This window comes from Phocoena phocoena, chromosome 13 (genome assembly GCF_963924675.1).
Source record: "Phocoena phocoena chromosome 13, mPhoPho1.1, whole genome shotgun sequence".
Classification (NCBI taxonomy): domain Eukaryota; kingdom Metazoa; phylum Chordata; class Mammalia; order Artiodactyla; family Phocoenidae; genus Phocoena; species Phocoena phocoena.
In genome coordinates, this window is record NC_089231.1 from 23,325,130 (window position 1) to 23,350,548 (window position 25,419).

General features: G+C 44.1%; 1 protein-coding gene across 2 annotated transcripts; it reads left to right on the plus strand.

The window, feature by feature from the left end:
- Positions 1 to 400: 400 nt before the first annotated feature.
- On the plus strand, positions 401 to 24,482 carry MRO (maestro). Of its 2 annotated transcripts, XM_065889963.1 has the most exons (8): positions 401 to 457; positions 5,003 to 5,131; positions 16,993 to 17,095; positions 18,375 to 18,521; positions 19,569 to 19,751; positions 22,210 to 22,365; positions 23,224 to 23,331; positions 24,255 to 24,482. In XM_065889963.1, the coding sequence occupies exons 3-8, from the start codon at positions 16,997 to 16,999 to the stop codon at positions 24,306 to 24,308; spliced, it is 747 nt and encodes a 248-aa protein (XP_065746035.1). In that variant the 5' UTR covers positions 401 to 457; positions 5,003 to 5,131; positions 16,993 to 16,996; the 3' UTR covers positions 24,309 to 24,482. The 2 variants fall into 2 exon arrangements, with proteins under 2 accessions (XP_065746035.1, XP_065746036.1); XM_065889964.1 differs by lacking the exons at positions 401 to 457; positions 5,003 to 5,131; positions 22,210 to 22,365 and having other exon boundaries at positions 16,997 to 17,095; positions 24,255 to 24,308.
- The last annotated feature ends 937 nt before the right edge of the window (positions 24,483 to 25,419 follow it).

Below are 25,419 nucleotides of genomic sequence, written 5' to 3' on the forward strand. Positions count from 1 at the left end.
CCTAGGATTGTGGGGTACAACGTGACAAAGAGCATGAAAATGCTTGGGGATGTTAAAAGCAGGGACAAGACGACACGCGGTCGTGTCTGTGGTCTTGATCTGCCTCTCACGGTGCTGTCTATTGATCCAGTTCTCTTCCAGGATGAAGCGCGCGTAGCTTTCTCCCTGGGCCCTTGCAGAAACAGGAAACTAACGTGAGAATCTTCAAAGTTTGCACAACAGCATGGCCTGTAATGAATGTTTAGCCACTATCAGGGGCAGATAGCTTAAAAAGGTGTTATTATGTATTTCCCTCTCGTGATAAAACTCTAATCTGTTTAATGTTTCATCTTCAAGGACAAAATGCAGCTTACAGCCGGCCCCGAGCTTGTTTAAAGGACAGCGGCATTCCTGGGGGTAGTCACTTTGCCTTTCATCAGGATGAGATCTGAGGCAGAAGCCTCAGCACCCAGCTCAGGTAAGACAGCACAGAACATTTTCTGGATTCAACCGATTCTACTAAACCTTGTAGTTCAACACAGTTCATTGATTGCTACAGATTTAACCAGATGGGCTGGAAAATGTTTATATACGTTTATGGTTAATTTTTGGAAGTAGGGGTGTTTGGTGATGGTGTGAATTAATGTCTCAGATAGGAAAGGTGTTTAAACTTGAACTTCTTCTTCTTTTTTTAACTTTTATTTGCATTTGTTTAATGCTGAATTTATTCTTGCGCCATAAGTTTTTGCTTCTTCAGTTTCTTCTGGGATATCTTTTTCTCTGTGCAACAATCTGCCCTTTTTCAGTAAGGCTCACTGGATGGTGGCAGAGGGGGTTCACGCAGGGGTGAATCGGATCATGAGCTCTGTAAATCCAGAGGCACACCTTGGGGCTTTGTTCACCTGGATGAGCTCAATGCCCAGAGAGAATTGACATCAGAGCACTTAAGTTCAGCATTACTCTCTGCATGTTAAAGCATTTGCAGAAAACACTCAGCACTCTTTAGGGGCCACCAATGCTGTGCCAGCCCCACCGCCATCGTGACGATGGAGGGGCACACATTGCTTCTGCAAAGTGACATCTTTCAGAGACTTGGCGGTTTTTTTAGATATGCACACTTTGGTGGTCTGGGCAGTGAACATGGAGATTTGAACCTCTTGGTTTGCATGATTCTGTCAGCTTCCTGGGTCAAGTGAGTAGCGAAGCATTTTCAGAGATCATTGCAGGCTATTTACAGAAGAGTTTGAAATATATCCTTGCATCCCAGTACTAATAACGACTGCCAAGTAATATAGTCAGGAAAACAGAAGGCAGGACAGCTGGACGGTGGGCTGGATAAGGAAACGGCTGAGAACGGTTTTCTGTTCATAGTTTGTAGAACTGGAGAGACTTCACAGGCTCCTGCTTCTCTGTGCCTGAGGGTATTTGAAGAAGAGGGATAAAGCCAGTGCTTCTCCCTGTGGCATCTACTATACTCAAAGATTTGAAACAAAAGACTGTTGCTTTTATATTAAAATAAACCAGATATGTAGTAGAGTGGGAAGCAAACGGGGGGCGGGGTGGCGGGTGACGTTTGAGAAGAGCTTCCCAAGGGGTGTCCGCCTGCCACGGGCAGCTCTGGGCTCCCATCAGTGCTGGGGGCTCGTGGAAGAGTCTGGGGAGCACGAGGTCCCCTGGCTCATCCAAGGTCCTCCATCTGGGGCCCCGCACCCGTGCTCCTCCTGTTTCCCGGAATGCCTTTGCCTTTCCTCTCTGCCTCTCCCTGCTATACCAGTAAGCCCAGGTGATGACGCACCTTCTTTTACGAAGGATATCCCGAGGGACTGCTCTTCGTCACCTCCTCTCTATGGCCCTTACCGAGACCATATCTCACCTGCATTCCCAGTGGTCTCCAGAGGGCACAGTGCCACCTGATGCACGCTCTGCCTTGTTGAAAGTAGGATCTCCATAAGCACTTGGAGAACAAGGAATGAATGAATGAGAAGTTGGCATTCCCAGTTAGTGGCTCAGCAGACAGCCAATTTGATTTCTTTTTAGAAGTGAAAACCAAGACAGACTTTGGCCTGACCTGGGGGAAGTTTCTGAAAGAAGATGAGAGGGAAGAAATCAAAACCCATTCCTTTTAACAGAGTTTACTGATGAGACTATGCACAAGGAGGGGCTTCTGAAAATCCTGACACTAGAGATCAAGCCGTGTTGATCGCTGCTGTCATTTGTCTTCACTTCCCAAGTCTAAATCAAAAGTGAGTTGCTGATTGATTCATTCTGCCTGTTGCCCTTTTCATCAGTGATGCAGACTCAATAATTACTCTCTTTTGATTTCTTCCGGTGGCATCAGCCCCTGCACTTCTGACAATAAGGAAATATTAATTGAGAGTGAAAACCGAGTTGTTAAACAATAACCATAAATAATTATGGTATGTGAAGGACATCATATCATCACCCCATCAATCTGTTGTAATCGAATTACCAGAGAGACTTCCCCTCTCATTCCCAGAAGAACTGTGCTGTGTCCTAAGGCCATGTTAGGAGAACCTTGTTCTTTTGGCATCATGTCCTGGTCTGGATGCTTCCCAAGTTTGTGCTGTGTCTGGGACTCTTTGGGGCTGTTAGCTGTGTCCTTTGTGGGAAGTGTTTAATAGAGCTGAATTTGGATCAGTAAGTCTCCTGGGTACCAATTCTGGTTGTGCCCTGATTTTCTCTGTGACCGTAAGCCAACCAGGAAAACTTGTCTGCCCTTTTGTTTTCCCATTTGGCAAGTGAGGAAGACATTATTTCTCTGCAAAATGTCTCAACACCTGAACACAAAGAAACTTTAGACACGAGGGCTTATTAAGAGTGTATCTCTGTGACAAAGTGAGAGAGTGGCATGGACATATAGACACTACTAAATGTAAAATAGATAGCTGGTGGGAAGCAGCCGCATAGCACAAGGAGATCAGCTCGGTGCTTTGTGACCACCTACAGGGGTGGGATAGGGAGGGTGGGAGGAAGATGCAAGAGGGAAGAGATATGGGGATATATGTATATGTATAGCTGATTCACTTTGTTATAAAGCAGAAACTAACACACCATTGTAAAGCAATGATACTCCAATAAAGATGTTAAAACAAAAAAAAAGAGAGTCTATCTGTTGTATTTCTGTCCATGGTGTGTGTGGGGAGATTTCAGTCCTGAGTCACCAGTGAGACTTGGCAGAGAATCCTTATACTTGCAGCACAGATTTTATTTCTCCAGCTGCTTCTGTGGCCTGGTTTAATTTTATCTGCTTTTTGGTCATCCCAAGCACCGCACGGATTAGTTCAATGCAAGGATATGACCTCCTCGATCTTATTCTCACTCTTGGCAGATAACCCAACTCTGGTCTTACTGAGAAGACGGAGGCTGATTGAACTTGCTTATCCTCATTTTCACGCTGATGGATCTCCATCTCTGCGGTTGTCTCCCAGTTTCAGATAAAAAGAGGAGGCATCTCTCTCCCTCCTCCCCAGAGCTAACCCTGTCCCCTGTCCCCTTGATCCCTCCCTTCAGCTCTTCCTATTTTGCTTTTCACTGCTTGCATTATCCACCTCTTAGGCCTCCCTTGCAACTGTTTTCAAACATGCCCAAGCTTTATTCGATTTTAAAATCACACAACAAAACCGGAATGCCTTTCTTGATCTTGCTGTCTCTTCCAGTCTATTTATTGCCTTCCTTTTGCAGCAAGATGCCTCCATTTCCTCTTTCCACATAGCCCCTGAGCTCTGCAGTCTAGCTTCTTTGTTGAAATTGCATTCTCAATAGTCACTTGGGTGCCCTTGTGCACCCAAAGAGGGCTTTGTTTTAGCCTCATTCTTATTTTCTCAGGGCATTGTTTTTCTGTCCCTCTGCTTTTTTCTTCCAACCTTCCACTCTGATGTACTTCTCAGGTTTATGCCCATCTGACTCCTAGTTAGATTTCCCAAATTTGCCTAGCATTGTGGCTAAGGGTCTAGGCTCTGACATAAGCCTGCCTGTGGGTGAATTCTAACTCTGACACTAATTAACTGTGCGACCTTGGGCAAAGTTATCTCTGTGCCTCAATTTCCCCATTATGAAAATGAGGATCATAATAAGAGTCCTAACATAAGAATCAAACAAGATAGTCTATGCAGTATTCACCCCAATGTTTGGCACATAGAAATACTCAATGAACATTGCTTATTAGCATAACAATAAGCTCCTAGAGCTTTGAAAATATAACTTTTTCCTTTTAGGACACGTTGCCCACGTCACCCAACACAGAGCCAGACAATAAATAATTATTGGTAAATAGATTCTCGCACTTGGATGGAGAGTCCAGGGAAGGATGGGGGGAAGGAAGCTCCCCAAATCTGCAAGTACCCAGGTTTTTTTGGTTTGGTTTTCCCAATAAATCATTTAAATTGTTGAGAGTTTAAATCAGTCGTTTCAGGTCCTGTGGTGTTTGTTGGGCTGGAAGGGGCGTCAACGGTACAGCTTTGGCTGGTGGTACACCAATCAGTCACAATGAAGCTACTTGGCCTGGAGCACAGTGTCCTGTCCTGAGATTAAAAGCTGCTCCAACAGGGATTAGGGAGGGAAGCGCTGCAGCGGCTGCTGGGTACGGAGGCTGCCTGGAACCGGTCCATTGAGTGATGCCGCCATCTAGTGGTCTCACGGGGAACGGTGCTGGACAGAGCCCTTTCATTTGGTGCAGGGGAAGGACCCTAGAATTGCAGTCTTTTCCTTAGAAACTGTGGGTGGGACTCGGAATGAGGGACGAATAAGGGGCAAACACAGCATAGGAAAGGAGGAAAAACACCTCAGCACAGTTTGGCGAAGTAAAGGGCCCAAGGGATGCTTATTCCCACCTAGAACAACCTTGTGGGTATCAGAGGACAGTTCCCTCCCTCACTTCAATTCCATCTAAACTTTGATTTTTTTTTTTTTTCCTCATATGAGTCTCTCTTTCCAACACTCTGCGTTGACTCGTTATCCTGAACAGACCCTGCTTCACCTTCTCATTTCCCTTCTTCTATGTTAGGAGCTCAGGGCTGGGAAAACTGACCCGACTCATCCCATCTGGCTGCTTCCCCGGGAACAGCCGCTCTCCGCGCCGCCCAGGACCTGAGCTTCGGCCAAACCGCGCTTCTTCACCACGTGACCGCCACAGGTAAGGGCCGGCTGCTGGCTGGAGCGGCCCGGGCGGCGGGAAGAGGCTAAGGTCCACTTGGGTTCCCCAGTCCCTTCTGGAATGTCACTCAGGTCGTTGTATCAGAGAGCTGACGTTCTCTTTGTAAAAATGTACTAGGCAATGTTGATGAAGCCGTTTTTTCTTTTCACAAACTATTTCAATCCATCTATGATCAATAGATGGGTTATAGATCGTTATATTAAGATCACTGTATTAAGAGCTTTAGATGGGAGGGGACTGAAGGGAAGGTATGGATGCTTCAAACTGAAGTGTCTCTGCCGTGTGTCCTTACCTGGTCAGCGCGCAGGACACCGTCTAGGAGCTGGATATAGGCTTAGAACATAGTGATGGAAAGTATAGATTTTGGAGTCTGGAGCTCTCTGCTCTGCCACTACTAGCTATTTTTCTTTGGGTGAGTTGTTTGTATTACTCTAAGCCCCAGTTTCTCCTCTAAAATGGGCGTAAGTAAACCTGCCTCTCAAGATGATTGTAAAGGTTAAGTGAAGTACAGAAAAGACCTCATATTTGAGATATTGGGACTGGATTTTAGAGCGCTTATGGAAGAAGTTGGTTAAAGCGGTGAATTATAAAAAATGATACGTAATCAAATATTTTACCTTAAAATATAGAATTTCCCAATCTTTAATGTAGGGCCATGGCCTTTTCTTTGAACATGGATCCTCTAGTGGGCATTTTTTGATATGTCTCTCTTGCACAAGCCACACGCATAATACTTCATCTATGAGTTCTAGTTTTGGTTTCTGTCAATGTAGTGAGACTTTAAAGGCTTCTGGGAAGATGCGTGTAAAATCACTTTCTGTAAGATCATCCCAATTCCAGTAAATCATTCCAGATTATTAAGACTATTTCCAAACTTCTGTCCACATGAATCCTAATTGGACAGCAGTTATTTTTGGCAGCTTCCCATTGTTGAATCCTTCCAAAATATTCAATTTTGCTTTCACAGAAACTTCCTTTCTTTGTATACTCCTATTTCATCAGTTTCTATAATATTTAAATTTTGCAATTACAGTAACAAGTACAGCTGTCATAAACTGATTCTTGGTAAGCCTATGAGGACTAGTGGAGCAGAAGTTAGCAGTGGGTACTGTCAGCCACAAGCATTGGTTGGTACCGTTCGTGGAGGGCCTGCAGAATACGGTTAACCAGTAGAGGTCAGCTAAACAGGCTCTCCTGCAGTGTATACAAAATGCTAAGTATAGTGCCTAGTATATACGTGTCCAGTAATAGTAGCTACTAATATTGTTATCATTAATACCTTCAGTGTTGGAAGGATTGTTACAAATCTAACAGTTTCTTCCCCTCATTTTACAGATAAGATCAAAGTATTATGTAATTTTAGCCTTCATAATATAGATTTTGGCTTTAATAAGTTAAAGGATTATTGACGATAAACGTAATATTTTGAGTCAGAAGGATTTAAATTTGCAAAGGCATCTGGGAGTCAGCATAAAGCACAAAACTCATCTAAGTCACCCCAAATCCATGTCTGTTCAGGAAGACCAGGTAGGACCACAACATGGCAATGAAGACAAGCTGCAAGGTCACGGTGACGGTGAAACTGTCCCCATCGGGGACAGGGCATTAGCACAGAGGGAAGGACTTCCCAGAGGGGGCAGAATTCGTTGAAGAACATACACAAGGATGAATGAAACTACAAGCAGAGCCTTGCCTTAGGTGTCCAGGTGTCCTCCCGGACTCAGTCACACTAGATGAGGCACCTGGGAAACCCAGAGCAACATGCCAGAAGGAGGACCCAACACTCCCAGCAAAGAACAACTGTTCGGGGGCAAGTGGGTTTGTAGGTGGAGTTATGAACACCTAAGAATTCTTTGAATCCATATACTCTGTTTCTTCGTAGTTTATTTACAACATTCCTCTGAGAGCTCCTGTATTGCAACAGGTTTGTTTGATTGGGTTGGGTCAAAAGGACTTAATTTGCCAGAGAGGAGGAGGGAAGCCGGCAGCAGGGCACTTGGGTGGAGGGAGGCCTTTAAGAAGCTGCAAGCTCAGGAGACACAAAGCTCAGGTAAGGGGCTCTGCAGCCCTGAATGAACTTTTCTTCTGTGTTATTCTTTTTTTTTTTTTTTTTTTTGCGGTACGCAGGCCTCTCACTGTTGTGGCCTCTCCCGTTGCGGAGCATAGTATCCAGACGCGCAGGCTCAGCGGCCATGGTTCACGGGCCCAGCCGCTCCGCGGCATGTGGGATCTTCCCGGACCGGGGCACGAACTCGTGTCCCCTGCATCGGCAGGCGGACTCTCAACCACTGCACCACCAGGGAAGCCCTGTGTTATTCTTTAAGCAAACTTTTAATTTAAGAATAGTATCCAACAGGTGTGTACAAATCATAGCCTGTGTAGCTCGATGTGATTTTAATTTTATTTCGAAAGTGAAGTTCAATGTGCTTCACACACGTGTGCCCGCCCTCCCCAGTTCTCTGCAAAGACATTGACCTCTCCCCTCTTGTGCCCTCTGGCCCCAGCTCTTCCTCCCACTTCCGGGATCTCTTATGCCAGTGGCCTCAGGTGAGTGGAGTATGCCACTTCTGGAGGTAGTTAATTTCCTCTGGAGTATTCCGGGGGTTCTTCTACACCGGTGTGTGTGTACCGTCACAAGGCACCTTGTAAAAACGGGCAGCGCTCAGGCCCTCCACTCCCTGAGACTGATCCTGTAATTATGGAGCAGGCCTGGGGCTTATAACAAGCACCCTGGGGGATTCTGATGTAGGAGGCCCAGCCAAAGAATTCTTTGCTTTCTCTGCCCCAAACATGGAGATGAGCCCTGACGACCCGAGACTGAGCTAGATCACAGTTTTTATCTTGTGCTGGGGAGGCAGGAGGTGGGAGGTGGTGAGCCCTGTGTTTTTCTTTTTTTTTTTATTAAAACTATTCTTATTTATTTATTCTTATTTATTTATTTATTTGGCTGCGCCGGGTCTTAGTTGTGGCATGCGTATGGGATCTAGTTCCCTGACCAGGAATCGCGAACCCCAGCCCCCTGCACTGGGAGTGCGGAGTCTCAAACACTGCGCCACCAGGGAAGTCCCACCCTGTGTTTTTCTAACCACACGCTGAATCTCCTAAGGAGGGCGCTCAACCCTCGTGCACTTTGCTCTGCTTGAGAGCCTTCCATGACCTTAAATTCTAGACGTGTCTTTTAAGAAGTGACAAGGCAGGATGCTTGGCTTCTGAGGCCTGGGGAAGTGGCCTTGGGTGGCTAAAGCCCTCAGCTGCTGTGCTAATGCTGCAAGAGAAGGCCAGTGTGAGGAACAGGAAACCACGTTTGCTTTCCTTCCCAATGGAGAGAAGCTTCAGGCATGATTTTCTTATGCCTCAGAACAGGGCCACCAGCTGTTTTTTAATGAGGCCTGTGCCTCCCTTGGTGAGTGACTATCACCTCGAGAGAACTTTGCTTCTTCTAAGCTCCCCATACCCACTGTCCGGCGCCCATCGGCTCTGATCCATGGCATTCAACCTGAGGAGTGGCAGGTTCCATTGATACAGAAGGTTGTGTCCAGAAATTCCCCAGAAAGAAACAACCAAGCATGTTTTTTGCCTGTGTGAATTTTTAAATCCTCTTGTTCTGGAGAGGAATCACATAGTAATACTGGTTTCTTTCTGTTAATGCATTGGTTCTCAAAGTGTGGTCCCCAGACCAGGAGCATCCCAGCATCACCTGGGAGCTTGTTACAAATGCAAATTATTGGGTCCTGCTTCAGATGTACAGAATCAGAAACTCTGGGGACTGGGTGTGGGAATCTGTGTTTTAACAAGTCCTCCAGGTGATTCTGATGCGGACTCGGGTGTGTGAACCACTGGCTTAATGTAAAGTGTATGGGAACACCTTTTCACTCAAAGAAAATCTTGCTAGTTAGTGGGAGTGCAACTTTCTGGAGGGTGGGTGGGTTGGGCTCCCTCATTTCCATGGTGAGGGGAGGTCTGCTGGCCAGAGATGGAGAAGAAATAGAGAATGCCGCTCTGGGGTAAAGAGGTGTATTCATGGTCTCTTGAGTGTCTTCTGACCAAGAGAGCATGACCTAAACCTGCTGGCAGGGGAGGGGCACAGAGATGATGGAAAAACCAAATCCCCATGTATCTCCAGGTCAAACAGAATCAAATGTTCTAAAGCACAGCTGTTTAACGGGACCGGGCTCTATCCGTAACTTGCATTAAATAAGTTCTAAACTCCAGTAAAATCAGCGTGGCCAGCTTACCCTTGTTTGCCCAGGACTTTCCTGGTCTTAGCACTGAAAGTCCCATGTCCCAGGAAAGCCTTCAGGGCCAAGCTCCAATGTGTGTTTTTTGCACACCCACCAATCAGTTCTCTAGTTCTCGGTGGATACTGACTGGGTGTCCTACCTTTCAGTTCAATTCACTTCAATTCAACTCAGACACTATCTACTTGAAAATAGCATCAGATCCCACAGGTTAAGGGCTCAGTCCCCATACTTTAGAGGCCAGTCACAAGTCCATGTTGTCACCTGTGCTTGTGACCAACATGCTAAAGATTGAAGGTTCCCACAACCCTGTCCCCGGGTTCGATTAATTTGCTAGAGCAGCTCATAAAACTCAGAGGAACATTTTACTTCCGGAATCACTGGTTTATTATAAAAGGATGTAACTCAGCAACAGCTAGATGGAAGAGATGTATAGGGCAAGACATGGGGAAAGGGCAAGGAGCCTCCATGCCCTCTCCAAGTGCACAACTCTCCCTAAATCTCTTATTATAAATCACAATATCACAGGGACAAAACAAGATGATTGGTCACTGGTCACCCTATTCAGTGACTGCCCATTGGAATTACCTGGTGAGTTTTAAAAATTACTGATGCTCAGGCCCACCTCCAGATATGATGGTAGACTTGGTCTGGGGTATAGACAGGGCATTAAAATGTTTAAAAGTTCCTTAGGGGATTCTAATGCAGCTAGGGTTGAGAACCACTGTTATTTCTCCTACTAAAAAAAAATTAAAAAACCAAAACAAATAAAGGTCAATGGTTCTGATGAAGTTGAACCCCTACTGCACACCATACACAAAAATTGACTCAAAATGGATCAACAGCCTAAGAGATAAAACTATAAAAATTTTAGAAAACGTAAGGGTAAATCTTCATGACTGGAGTTGGCAGTGAATTCTTTTTTTTTTTTTAAAGATAGGTACTTTAATTAATTAATTAATTTATTTATTTTTGGCTGTGTTGGGTCTTCGTTTCTGTGTGAGGGCTTTCTCTAGTTGCGGCGAGCGGGGGCCACTCTTCATTGCGGTGCGCGGGCCTCTCACTATGGCGGCCTCTCTTGTTGCGGAGCACAGAATCCAGACGTGCAGGCTCAGTAGTTGTGGCTCACGGGCCTAGTTGCTCCGCAGCATGTGGGATCTTCCCAGACCAGGGCTCGAACCCGTGTCCCCTGCATTAGCAGGCAGATTCTCAACCACTGCGCCACCAGGGAAGCCCGGCAGTGAATTCTTAGATATAGCATGAAAAGCCTAAGCAACAATGACAACAACGAAGATAGATAAATTAGACTTTGTCAAAATGAAAAACTATTGTGCATAAAAAACATTATCAAGAAAATGAAAAGCCAACATACAGAATAGGAAAATATATTTGTGAATCATATATCTGATAAGGGTCTAGTATCCAGAATATATGAAGAACTCTACAACTAAAAAAACCCAAAATGATAGACAACCTAATTAAAAATGGGCAAAGGATTTGAATGACATTTCTCTGAAAAAGGTACACAAATCACAAACAAACATACAAAAAGACACCAGTAGTCATTAAAAAAGTGCTAATCAAACCCATAATGGCATACCACTGTACACCCACTAGGCTGAATGTAATAATAATAATTTAAAAAACTGGAAAATAACAACAGTTGGTGATGTGGGGAAACTGAAACCCTTGCACGTTGCAGCCACTGTGGAAAAGTTTGGCGGTTCCTCAAAAAGTTAAACGTAGAATCACCATATGTCTCAGCAATTCCATTCCTGGCTATATACCCAAAGAATTGAAAGCAGATACCAAACACTTGCACACCACTGTTCATAGAAGCTCTATTCACAATACCCAGAAGGTGAAAACGACCCAGGTGTCTAACAACAGATGAATGGATAAACATATGTGGCCTATCCATATGATGAAATATTGTCCAGACCTAAAAAGGAATGAAGTACCCATACATGCTACAACAGGGATGAACCTCAAAAACGTCATGCCAAGAGAAAGAAGCCAGACACAAAAGTCATAATATTATTTGATTTCCATTTATATTAAATATTCAGAATAGGTAATCCATAGAGACAGAGAGCCAGTTAATGGGACTGGGGAGAGGGCAGAATGGGGAGTGATTTCTTAATGGGTATGGGGTGTTCTTTTGGGGTAATGAAAAAGTTTTAGGACCAGATAAACGTGGTGGTTGCACCATGTTGTTAAATTAGCTAATTGTATGTTACATGGATTTCATCTCAAAAAAAAAAAAATCAGCGGTTCACTCTTATCTACAAAATACTAAAACTAAACTCTTTAGCAGTCAGTCCTTCACAGCTGGCCTTTAATTACTTCCTGTAGCCTTATCTTTTACCACTCTCCTATTTTAACTGTTATTACTACCACTACCATGATACTACATAGAATCCCAATGTGTGAAATACGTTCTGCCTCTCCATTAAAACTCACCCACGTGCAGTGGAACGTCTCTACCAGTTCTTCCAGCCCACAGTCCTCTCTTATCTCTTGGAGCTCCTAACTTTTCATCCTTCAAAGCGTGGTACTTGGGACCCGGGAGCATTGGTGTCACCTGGGAGCTTATAAGAATGGAAAAATCTGGAGCCCCCACCCGAAACCCACTGAGTCCAAACCTGCATTTTAACAAGTTCCTCTGATGACTGAAGTGCACATTAAAGTCTGAGACGCACTGGTTTACTTTAGTGGGTCTCAAGTCAGGCTGTAGATCAGAATCACTTTGCAAGCTGTATTTATTTATAATGTATATTTTAAATAATATATACACATGGAAAAATTACAAATTCTATATCTCGTAAACAAAGAACAAACAGCATTGCTCTGGCCATTCGGGTTTTGTGTTTCCATACGAATTGTAAAGTTTTTTGTTCTAATTCTGTGAAGAATGTCATTGGTAGTTTGATAGGGATTGCATTGTATCTGTAGATTGCTTTGGGTAGTATAGTCATTTTCACAATATTGATTCTTCCAATCCAAGAACATGGTATATTTCTCTCTCTGTTTATGTCATCTTTGATTTCTTTCACTGGTATTTTATAGTTTTCTGAGTACAAGTCTTTTGCCTCCTTAGGCAGATTTATTCCTAGGTATTTTATTCTTTTTGTTGCAGTGGTAAATGGGACTGTTTCCTTAATTTCTCTTTCTGATTTTTCATTGTTGGTGTATAGGAATGCCGGAGATACCTGTGCATTAATTTTGTATCCTGCAACCTTACCAAATTCATTGATTAGTTCTAGTAGTTTTCTGGTGACATCTTTAGGATTTTCTAGGTATAGTATCATGTCATTGGCAAACAGTGACAGTTTTATTTCTTCTTTTCCAATTTGGATTCCTTTTACTTCTTTTTCTTCTCTGATTGCTGTGGCTAGGACTTCCAAAACTATGTTGAATAAGGGTGGTGAGAGTGGACATCCTTGTCTTGTTCCTGATCTTAGAGGAAATGCTTTCACTTTTTCAACATTGAGAGTGATGTTTGCTGTGGGTTTGTCATATATGGCCTTTATTATGTTGAGGTAGGTTCCCTCTATGCCCATTTTCTGGAGAGTTTTTTTTTTATCATAAATATGTGTTGAATTTTGTCAAAAGCCTTTTCTGCATCTATTGAGATGATCATATAGTATTTATCCCTTAATTTGTTAATGTGGTGTATCACATTGATTGATTTGTATATATTGAAGAATCCTTGCATCCCTGGGATAAATCCCACTTGATCATGGTGTATGATCCTTTTAATGTGTTGTTGGATTTTGTTTGCTAGTATTTTGTTCAGGAGTTTTGCATCTATGTTCATCAGTGATATTGGTCTATAATTCTGTTTTTTTGTGATATCTTTTTCTGGTTTTGGTATCAGGGTGATGGTGGCTTTGTAGAATGAATTTGGGAGTGTTTCTCCCTCTGCAATTTTTTGGAAGAGTTTGAGAAGGATATGTGTTAGCTCTTCTCTAAATGTTTGATAGAATTTGCCTGTGAAGCCATCTGGTCCTGGACTTTTGTTTGTTGGAAGATTTTTAATTACAGTTTCAATTTCATTACTTGTGATAGGTCTGTTTATATATTCTAATTCTTCCTGGTTCAGTCTTAGAAAATTGTACCTTTCCAAGAATTTGTACATTTCTTTGTGGCTGTCCATTTTATTGGCTTATAGTTGTTTGTAGTAGTTTCTTATAATCCTTTGTATTTCTGCAGTGTCAGTTGTGATTTCCTCTTTTTCATTTCTAATTCTATTGATTTGTGTCCTCTCCCTTTTTTTCTTGATGAATCGGGCTAAGGGTTTATCAATTTTGTTTATCTTCTCCAAGAACCAACTTTTAGTTTTATTGATTTTTGCTATTGTTTTCTTCGTTTCTATTTCATTTACTTCTGCTCTGATCTTTATAATTTCTTTCCTTCTACTTATTTTGGGTTTTCTTTGTTCTTCTTTCTCTAGTTGTTTTAAGGGTAGGGTTAGATTGTTCATTTGAGATTTTTCTTGTTTCTTGAGGTGAGATTGTATCGCTATAAACTTCCTTCTTAGAACTGCTTTTGCTTCGTCCCATAGGTTTTGGGTTGTCATGTTTTCGTTGTCATTTGTTTCTGTTTTTAAAAATTTCTTCTTTGATTTCTTCAGTGATCTCTTGGTTTTTTAGTTGCACACTGTTTAGCCTCCATGTATTTGTGTTTTTTACAGGTTTTTTCCTGTAATTGGTTTCCAATCTCATAGCATTGTGGTCAGAAAAGATGCTTGATATGATTTCAATTTTCTTAAATTTTCTGAGGCTTGATTTGTGACCCAAGATGTGATCTATCCTGGAGAATGTTCCATGTGCACTTGAAAGAAAGTGTATTCTGCCACTTTTGGGTGGGATGTTCTATAAATATCAATTAGATCTAACTGGTCTATTGTGTCATTTAAAGCTTGTGTTTCCTTATTTATTTTCTGTTTGGATGAACTGTCCATGGGTGTAAATGGGGTGTTAAAGCCCCTACTATTGTTGTGTTACTGTTGATTTCTCCTTTCATGGTTGTAAGCATTTGCCTTATGTATTGAGGTGCTCCTATGTTGGGTGCATAAACATTTATAATTGTTATATCTTCTTCTTGGATTGATCCTTTGATCATTATGTAGTATCTCTCCTTATCTCTTGTAACAATCTTTATTTTAAAGTCTATTTTATCTGATACAAGTATTGCTACTCCAGCTTTCTTTTGATTTCCAGGTGCATGGAATATCTTTTTTAATCCCTTCACTTTCAGTCTGTATGTGTCCGTAGGTCTGAAATGGATCTCTTGTAGACAGCATATATATGGGTCTTGGTTTTTTTTTTTTTTTTTTTTTGCGATACGCAGGCCTCTCACTGTTGTGGCCTCTCCCATTGCGGAGCACAGTCTCCGGACGCGCAGGCTCAGCGGTCATGGCTCACGGGCCCGGCCGCTCCGTGGCATGTGGGATCTTCCCGGACGGGAGCACAAACCTGTGTCCCCTACATCGGCAGGTGGACTCTCAACCACTGCGCCACCAGGGAAGCCCATGGGTCTTGTTTTTGTATCCATTCAGCCAGTCTGTTTTGTTTGGGGCATTTAATCCATTTACATTCAAGGTTATTATCGGTATGTGTGTTTCTATTACCATTTTCTTAATTGTTTTGGGTTTGTTTTTGTGGGTCTCTTGAGAAAGAAAAACAGAGCTGGAGGAATCAGGCTCCTGGACTTCAAACTATACTACAAAGCTACAGTAATCAAGACAGTATGGTACTGGCACAAAAACAGAAATATAGATCAATGGTACAGGATAGAATGCCCAGAGATAAACCCACGCACATATGGGCACCTAATTTATGACAAAGGAGGCAAGAACATGCAATGGAGAAAAGACAGCCTCTTCAATAAGTGGTGCTGGGAAAACTGGACAGCTACATGTAAAAGAATGAAATTAAAACACTACCTAACACCATGCACAAATGTAAACTCCAAATGGATTAAAGGCTTAAATGTAAGACCAGACACTATAAAACTCTTAGAAGAAAACATAGGAAGAAACACTCTTTGACGTAAACCACAGCAAGATCTTTTTTGACCCACCTCCTAGAGTAACAGAAATAAAAACAAAAATAAATAAATGGGACTTAATTAAATGTAAAAGCTTTTGCACAGCAAAGAAAAGCATAAGCAAGACAAAAAGACAACCCTCAGAATGGGAGAAAATATTTGCAAATGAGACAACAGACAAAGAATTAATCTCCAAAATATACAAACAGTTCATGGAGCTCAACAGCAAAAAAACAAACAAACAATAAAGTTAAAAAATGAGTGGAAGACCTAAATAGACATTTTACCAAGGAAGACATATGGATGGCCAAGAGGCACATGAAAAGATGCTCAACATCACTAATTATTAGAGAAATGCAAATCAAAGCTACCACGAGGTATCACCTCATGCCAGTCAGAATGGCCATTATCAAAAAATCTAGAAACAATAAATGCTGGAAAGGGTGTGATGAAAAGGGAACCCTCCTACACTGTTGGTGGGAGTGTAAATTGATACAACCACTATGGAGAACAGTATGGAGGTTCCTTAAAAAACTAAAAATAGAACTACCACATGACCCAGCAATCCCACTACTGGGCATATACCCTGAGAAAACCATAATTCAAAAAGAGGCATGTACCACAATGTCCGTTGCAGCACTATTTACAATAGCCAGGACATGGAAGCAACCTAAGTGTCCATCAACAGACGAATGGATAAAGAAGATGTGGCGCATATATATAATGGAATATTACTCAGCCATATAAAGAAATGAAATTGAGTTACTTGTAGTGAGGTGATGGACCTAGAGTCTGTCATACTGAGTGAAGTAAGTCAGAAAGAGGAAAACAAATACCATATGCTAACGCATACAGATATGGAATCTAAAAAAAAAAAAAAGATACTGATGACCCTAGTTGCAGGGCAGGAATAAAGAGGTAGACGTAGAAAATGGACTTGAGGACATGGGGTGGGAGGGCAAAGCTGGGGTGAAGTGAGAGTAGCATCGACATATATACACTACCGAATGTAAAATAGTTGGCTGGCGGGAAGCAGCCACATAGCACAGGGAGATCGGCTTGATGCTTTGCGATGACCTAGAGGGGTGGGATAGGGAGGGTGGGAGGGAGGTTCAAGGGGGAGGGGATATGGGGATATAGCTGATTCACTTTGTTATACAGCAGCGACTAACACAACACTGTAAAGCAATTATACTCCAATAAAGATCTATATATATAAAGAAAGAGCATTGCTCACCACCCAGTTCCTCAAGAAATAAGTCCTAACCCACTGCAGTCTTTGACCGACAGTGCACTCTGAGAGGTGTGAGGTGATCCCTCATTGTGGTTTTGGTTTGCGTTTCCCCGATGATCAGGGATGTTGGTGTTGCTCTTTATCTTTGGATGCGACTGTTCTATCTGCTCACCAAGGTGACATCCTGAGGAGGCCTCAGGGATGCGGCTTCTTTACCTTCTTACCCTGGCACAGGGCTTTGTGTGATGATGCTTGTTAATGATGAGGCTTCAAAGAGTGTTTGTGGCTCATATGATGATTTGTTCTTTTTTTAGTTCCATGGACCAAACACAGAAAAGAATGCTGGACCAGCCCCTTTGCATCCCCACTGCCCAGCCCAAGAAGAAAAGGACATCAGTGATATCTTTCTTTTCCAAGGTCTGAGACAAATTTTTAGGAACAAATGTCCCTGCTCAGCAGCCACTATGTGTACTTGCTCTTCTGCCTTCGTTTGGTTCCTTCCGTTCCTTCTACTGAGGTTCCTTCTCCTGAGAAAATGTTTGATGACAGCTCTTTAAACACGAATAGGATGTTTATATGATAACAAGAAGATGAGTTGGGAAGAATTTAGCTTGCTGCGAACTTAATGATAAAAATATAGAATGAACTGCAGTGAATATTCAGAAATACTGATGAGACTTGCTAATCACCTGAATACCAAATAGGGCTGTGGGTCTCCTCTCCAGCCCCTACCCACTAATAAGGATGGTGAGGAAGTGGTTTGTTCTTGGATCTTGTCTGGATCTTGGTTCTGACTCCAGGACATGTTGGTATGTCCTGTGATGTGCAGAATACCAGGACCTTCCTAGCATCAGGGGTTAAATGCTCTAAAAACCTATCTCTTGCCTTGAAGTTAATTAGAGTTTAGTCCTTGAAGTACAGATTTCTGCATCAGCCACACAGCGCTTCCAATTTGCATTATTTATGCATTTCTTTTCCTAATCTTAATTGCTCAGATGCTCGCATTCTGAGATAGGACATCCATCAGGTGCCCTGAAATGCCTGTAGATGTGCTTTGCTAATTGTGTCAAATGCTGTTGAGAGGCTGAGTGAGGTGAGCTCTGAGAATTGACCCTGGGATTTAGCTACACTGGGGGAGAGGGGGGGGGAGGGGGTATGGATGCCCTCAACCTGATTGCAGAAGGTTCAAGGGAGGAGGGAGGAGAGCAGCTGAAGAAAGCAAGTATAGGCACTTCTTTCAAGCTTTAGCTACGAAGTAGAGCAGAAAAATGGGGAAGGGCTGGAGGAGGGAGAAGGGTCAAGGAAACTCTGCGACAGGAGGAACACAGCTTACCTTGTCCTCTTAAAGAGATCCCTATTCTCAGATCACATCAACACTTCTAAAGCCCCCTTTTCTCAGCTCTGTCACACCCACAACTGCCTAGACACCTCTCTCCATAATGCCCCCAAACGTACCTCAACATTAGCTCTGCATTATTTTTCTCCACCCCTTTCCCCTTCCTCCATCCATTTCTTCATTATGTAGATCAAACTAATATATTCCCAGCAAAAACCAGATGTCTTTAGGTGGAGAAATAAGGATTAAAATTGAGTGGGCAACACAGTATTTTCTTTAGAGGGAGGGATTAGGGTTGGTGATGGGTAGGGTGTGACTCTGAACACTCCCAAATCAATACATTTTTGACTCGCCACCCAGGTCTCTTGGAAACTGAGGCTCCAGAAGCAGGAGCCTCTGAAGAATGTGTCTTTCAACTTGGCAGAGAGAGCCTGGGACCCCAGTTTTAAAAAGCATCATATGGCAATGAGAAGCCTAGGAACTATGGCCTGTGAGACCCCGGACAAGGTAGGAAGGGCAGGGGGCACTTGGCCAGCCCTCATGGCCTGGAGTCCTCAGCACTGGGATGGGGGGCTTCATGTACTAGTTGCCTACTGCTGTGTAACAGTCCATCAGGGGCCTGGTGTTTATTATCTCACAGTTTCCTTGGGTCAAGAGTCCAGGTACCACTTAGCTGCATCCCCTACTCAAGGTCTTGCAAGGCTGCCACCAAGGTGTGGGCCAGACCGCATTCCTTTCTGAAGTTCAGGGTCATCTTCCAAGCTCATGTGGCCGTTGGAATTCATTTCCTTCTAGATGTAGGACTAAGGTCCCTATTTCCTTGTTGAGTGGCCGCTCTCAGCTCCTTGAGGCCACCCTCTCACAACATGGCAGCTCACTTCTTCACGGCCAGTGGGAGAGTGTTTCCCACTCCTGTCTGCTAGATGGAGTCTCATATAATGTAAGGGAACCATGGGAATGATGTCCGTCACCACTGTCATGTTTGAGAGGCCACAAGCAAGTCACTGGCTCCTTACACTCTCAAGGGAAGGAGATTGTACAAAGGCACACATGACTCATTTGGGGTCGTCTTAGGGTCATCACACCTCAGGATCATCAGCCTTGGGAAACAGAGCTGCAGGTAGGATTAACACCCTCCAGTGAATTTACTTTTTCTAATAATCAATGCTTGTTTAGTAAAAGATGTTTCCCCCACCTCTTCCTTCAACATCTGTAAACTTAAGTGACCATTTCGCCTTATCCCCTGTAAAGGTACCCAATACACCCAGATCGCTAGATGGTCCAGGTCCACCACCCTCCTTGCCGTGCCCTCCCCAGCCTCACCCACCCATAGGCCATGCTGCAGACTGCTCTCCTTCCAAGACCGAATTGGGCTCTTGGGTCGGGTTAACGGAAGCATTTGTACTTTGCTGAGAGTTGTGGCAGCAGGTGCTGAAGAAAGCCACGGCCTCTTAGTCCAAGTCCTGGGTTATTGGAAGATTAGGAGTGGAGATACTTTTCAACTCATGGGGAGCAACTCCTGTGCTGCTAATGCTTTCCAAACCTTGGTAACAGGTGAGAAAGTATAAAATGATTGTCCTGGACCTGCTGGTACATGGACTGTATGAGCCTATGAGTTCTGAAGTCATCCACGAGAGCCTGAAGACCCTGACCATCATGCTGGGCAAGATTCAGGGGAAAGGCTTGGGCTCCTTCTTCATAGACATCACCCTTCGGACCAGGACTTTGTCAGATGATGTAAGTGAGACAACGCAGGAAGATTCCAGGTTCTTAAAGTCAAATGTGAGCGCTGGTTGATGTGTTGCTCAGGAAACAAGGCCTCTATTGTTCACTACTTATTAAGAAATCTTGTAGAGAGATTGGTACTGTGCTGGGGGTTATGGAAGACATATAAAGACATGTAGGATTTCATCACCGCTCTGCAAGGAGTTGTCACTGTAATGGAGCAGTGAGTACATGTACACTGATGGTGGTGACACTCATGTGTACTCAGTGCTCTTATAAATGTAACAGTAAGAGTAGTTTGCACTTAGTGAGCCCTTACTGTGTACCAGGCACAGTGCTGGGCAATCTACGTGGATTGTCTCATCTAATCTTCCCAATAACCCTGTGAGGCAGGCACTGTTATCTTCACTTTATAGAGGAGGAAACCAAGGCCCAGAAAGGTTAGGTAACTTGCCCACGGTTCACAGAGCCAGTAAGTGGATATGAAGCCAGGCCCTTTGCCCAGGGCCTGCACTCTTAACTGCCGGGTGACAAGGCAGGTAGAGCAAAAAGTGCACAGATACAGAAAACGCGAGGACTGAGAAGCTAATCAGTTAGCTTACCCCAGTTACACACACACACACACACACGCACACACACATGCACGCACATGCACAGAAAGATAAGACCTTTAGAACGGGGAACAGAGCGACAGGGAACTTGTATTTACTCACAGAGCGTCTTGCGTGAGCTCCCAGCACCAATTCCCCAGGAGTAACCCAGCGAAAGCGAGGTGCCTGCACCTCACGGGAGGAAGAGAAACCTCGAAATTATAAAACTTGGAGCATATAGAAGAGCTGCTGGGACATTTGCCTCTCCTTCCGCTCAGAGAGGCAGAGAGGCCTTTGCTCTGGGATGTAAACCGGCCCTCTCTGGGGCTGGGAGAGGAAGGTCTCTACTCCACCTCCCTGGAATATAAGCAGATATCTCCAGGCAAGTGTCTCTAAATCTCTCTGGAGGCGCCATCTTAATGGCCAGGGCTTGTTTGCCATGCAAGTATTTTTTAAAGCCAGGTCGACTGTAGTTTTTGATCAGAAACTCCTTGTCATGGTGAAACCTGGGAATACTCATGGGGAGCTGTTTCTGCCAGTTTGTATCCCTGTCATAGAGTTCTTCACTGCCTGCCTGGGCTGTGCCCCGTCAGACGATTGTCAGACTCCTGGGGGACAGGCAACCCCTTACACATCTCTGTACCTCTCACAGCACTAGGGTATGCTTCAGGTAGAGTCAGGTCTCAATAAGTGCTAGTTGAATTGAATTAAACACATACAATTCAACACACACACACACACACACACACACACACACACGTAGACAACACGAAAGCAGTTTCTGTGTGTGTCACGTGTGCTAAAAAATTGTTTCAAATACTTCAGGAGATGATCAGTGGTCTCCACTCTTGCTGAGTGTCTGTGAACCCCATTTCTAGGTGAGGAGGCCTGTCCCAGATCAGTCCCTTCTGGTTCACTTGGAGCTGGACAAGATCAAGAAACACTGATATAAAAATCCCTTCACCATGAGTCAGGAGGCTGAGTTGCTACCCTGGTTCGCTGTTCCCTGCTGGTGTGACTCTAGGTGAATCACTGAAATGCCCTGAGCCTCCGTCTCCTTACCTGGGCAGGGAGATACTCGGACCAGACAGCTCCCCTGGGAGAGGGAGGAAGGGCCGAAGCCACTGACTTGCAGTCAGGGACAAACCAGCGAATCAGACCCAAAGCAGGGAGAGCTGGCAGGGCATCAGGGAAGAAACAGAATTGTTATTTCTGCTGCAGGTGGGAGGAACCCAGACCAGGGTAAAGAGAGATGGCCTGGCAAACATGCTGGAAGTAGTAAGCAGGGGATGGGTCGAATGAATTAGGGTACAGCCAAAAAAAAATCCCTTTACATATTGACATAGAAAGAGCTCCCAGAGAGAATGGTGAAAAATCAAGGTGTATAACAGTGGGATGGTCCACATCCATTTGTTTAAAAATGTGGGAAAGGGCTATGTAATATATATTTCATTTTTTCTTTATTTTTTGGAGGAATCACACAAAATTTATGACTTTGTGGGGAGGGAAATTTGGTGGCGGGTGGAGAGGTGTAGGAAGGGAGACTTACTGTTTTATAAACCTTTTTGGTTATTTTGAATTTCGAACCAAGTAAATATAATCAATCTCCAAAATGTTAAATAATGAAGAAAAAAGCTGGGAAGCTGTGAGTAGCACCAGTGAGCTCCCAGTCTAACCCTCTCGTCTGCTGAAGAAGAGGTTCGCTGAAGACTCAGCCCGTCTCTGCTCTGTCCCGGAGCCTGGCTGGCTGAGTGCCATAGACTGGATCTGATGTCCCACATGTAACATGCGGCAAGGGACCAGGGTTGTGCTATTCTCTGATGCAGCCGCCTTTTGGTACTGACCCGAGGTTTCTTGTTTTGTTCACGGGGGACCCACAGGAGAATGACAGCCCGAGATACTCGGCCTTTGTCTTGTTTGGGCAACTGGCTGCCTTTGCGGGGCGGAAATGGAAGAGATTTTTCACCCGTCAGGTGAAGCAGACTCAGGGTTCTCTCCTGACCCATTTACCGGATAGGAATCCCCAGGTTGCCAAGGTGAGTCCGTGACTCTAGCCAACAGCATGAAACCTCAATGCCATTCCTCAAGGGAGTTGGAATGCAGCCCTGCCGAGTCGAGATGCCAGGCCCTCAGTTCCTGCCAGTTCAGTTACGGACACTCAGCCGTGTATCCATGTGAATCCTGGAGAAAGTGCCTCCTCGATGGCTAATCTCTCTCTGAGCAGGAGTGTTGTTTTTCATTTGCTCTTACCCCACTTGCCCGGTCCCAGCACCTGTCAAATGCCAGATACACTCAGGTTAATGGGGGTGGGGGGGTGGGGGCAGGTAGGTGCTACTTGCTCTGTGGGACAGCACCTCCTATCAGAGGAGATTTATTCATACCCAGTTAGCTTTTGTCACTGCACCTGGTACAGATTTCCCACCCTTGGCTTCTTAGTTTCCTATGAAGCTTTTGTGTTATTCTTGGAGAAAATGTGTCCTAACCGGGTTGGATCGACCTCAGGGCTGCTTTGGAGCAGGTGAGTGTTTCAAAACCACCAGGAGCAAAGGTTCCACCAAATCATCTGCCTTCTTTAAGGTCACGCATGAGGGAGGGCGAGAGAGAGAGAGGGAGAGAAAGGTTGAGATTGAATTTAGGAATCCAGCACTACTTTTGATGAGACAATAAGGGCTGTGATAAGTGTAAAGCTTTGCCCTCCCCACCAGCCCCAAAGTATAGACATGGTCATTTTATAAGCATAAATCCTTTAAGATTCAAGTTTTCAAACTTCCTGGAAGTTACTTCCACTCTTAATGGCCCCCAGACCACAGATTGGGTGCAACACTTTTCCTTGCTTGGGATTATAAAACTCTTTAATATTTTTGACAATAAGATGGTGATATTATTTCTCTCAGGCTTGCAAAACAACTTTTCAAGCCTGTTCTCCATATCTGAGACAAAGGAAGGACTACAGCTTCCAGAGTGAAGAGGATCAAAGGAACCCTAAACTCTGCCGGCAGCTGGTGAGTGAGCAAGGGCAGGAGAGGTTCTCCCAGGTTCCCTGCCCTTCCAGTGTTAATGCAGAAGGTGGTTGGGCACACCAGGGAGTTACCCCCCTAAAACGACTCAGGCCAAGTATGTTTCGACTGTAACTGACGCATAATGTGATGTGAATGGCAAAACACCCAGAGGATTATGCATAAAATATATTGGCAGTTCCAGCTTAGATCGCTGGGTGAAGTATATTGACAGTTCCAGCTTAGATCGTTGGGTGAAATATATTGGCCGTTCCAGCTTAGATCGTTGGGTGAAATATATTGGCCGTTCCAGCTTAGATCGTTGGGTGAAGTATATTGACAGTTCCAGCTTAGATCGTTGGGTGAAATATATTGGCAGTTCCAGTTGAGATCGTTGGGTGAAATATATTGACAGTTCCAGCTTAGATCGTTGGGTGAAATATATTGACAGCTCCAGCTTAGATCGTTGGGTGAAATATATTGGCAGTTCCAGTTGAGATCGTTGGGTGAAATATATTGACAGCTCCAGCTTAGATCGTTGGGTGAAATATATTGACAGCTCCAGTTTAGATCATTGGGTGAAATATATTGACAGTTCCAGCTTAAATCGTTGGGTGAAATATATTGACAGCTCCAATTTAGATCATTGGGTGAAATATATTGACAGTTCCAGCTTAGATCGTTGGGTGAAATATATTGGCAGTTCCAGCTTAGATCGTTGGGTGAAATATATTGGCAGTTCCAGCTTAGATCGTTGGGTGAAATACATTGGCAGTTTAGATCATCATTTGGGTAATGATGCCTCCTCTGCTGAGAATCTGAAGATTGTTTATCCTCATGCTCTGCCTTTGACAACTGTCTGCTCGTTCTAGAGTCAAGGAGGTTTACTGACTCCCTTCCTCACGTGTCCCTTTGCCAATTTCTTTCAGAGCCACTATCATCCAGAGCTCCTGCAGTTCTTCTATGCAGATAAAATCCTGTAAACACAGAGCAGCAGGGAAATGGTTCCAGTGAACACAATGCTGGGGGCTGATATTCCCCCTTTAAACTCTGGATACTTCTGCTGCTTCTTGTGATTATGATAGAAAAGGGGATGTTGGGAGAGCAATTGATGGCAAAAAATAATACTGTAGAATTGTATAATTATACCCAAAGTACATTCCAAATAACTTTTATATGTCTCATTTTCTCCCCACACAAATTTGATGATAAGGTGCATACTTTAAAACATGTAAAGTATATGTAGCTTCAGTGCTTATTTCTCAGCTATTTTCTTCTTAAGGATATCTCTGTCACCAATTTTTATTTATTTTATTTTTTATGTTTTTTGCGGTCCGCGGGCCTCTCACTGTTGTGGCCTCTCCCGTTGCGGAGCACAGGCTCCAGACGCACAGGCTCAGCGGCCATGGCTCACGGGCCCAGCCGCTCCGCGGCATGTGGGATCTTCCCGGACCGGGGCACGAACCCGCATTCCCTGCATTGGCAGGTGGACTCTCAACCACTGCGCCACCAGGGAAGCCCACCAATTTTTATTTTTACTTTTAATTTCTAAGGCTTAGGAGAATAACTACTACCTGAAGTGTTTTTTTTTTTGTTTTTTTTTATTATCTGTTATTGATACTTTGCCATTTGTTATTAACACCTTTTTTTTTTTTTTTTTCTTGCGGTACGCGGGCCTCTCACTGTTGTGACCTCTCCTGTTGCAGAGCACAGGCTCCGGATGCGCAGGCTCAGCGGCCATGGCTCAGGGGCCCAGCCACTCCGCGGCATGTGGGATCTTCCCGGACGGGGGCACGAACCCGTGTCCCCTGCATCGGCAGGTGGACTCTCAACCACTGCGCCACCAGGGAAGCCCAACACCTTTTCTCGGCGAGACCTATTTAAAGTTGGCCAAGGTACCAAGACGTTGGTGTGGAGGGGGATCATTAGCTTCTCATCATCTTCAACAGTCAGTGCCTCCAAGATCATTCCAAACAAGAATTAATAAAGAGAAAAAAAATCGATGAACATGTGTTGAAAAACCTCAAGTTAATGATAATGTGTGGAATAATAATAATGAATAACATATATTAAGAATGTTTGTAGTTTACTGAG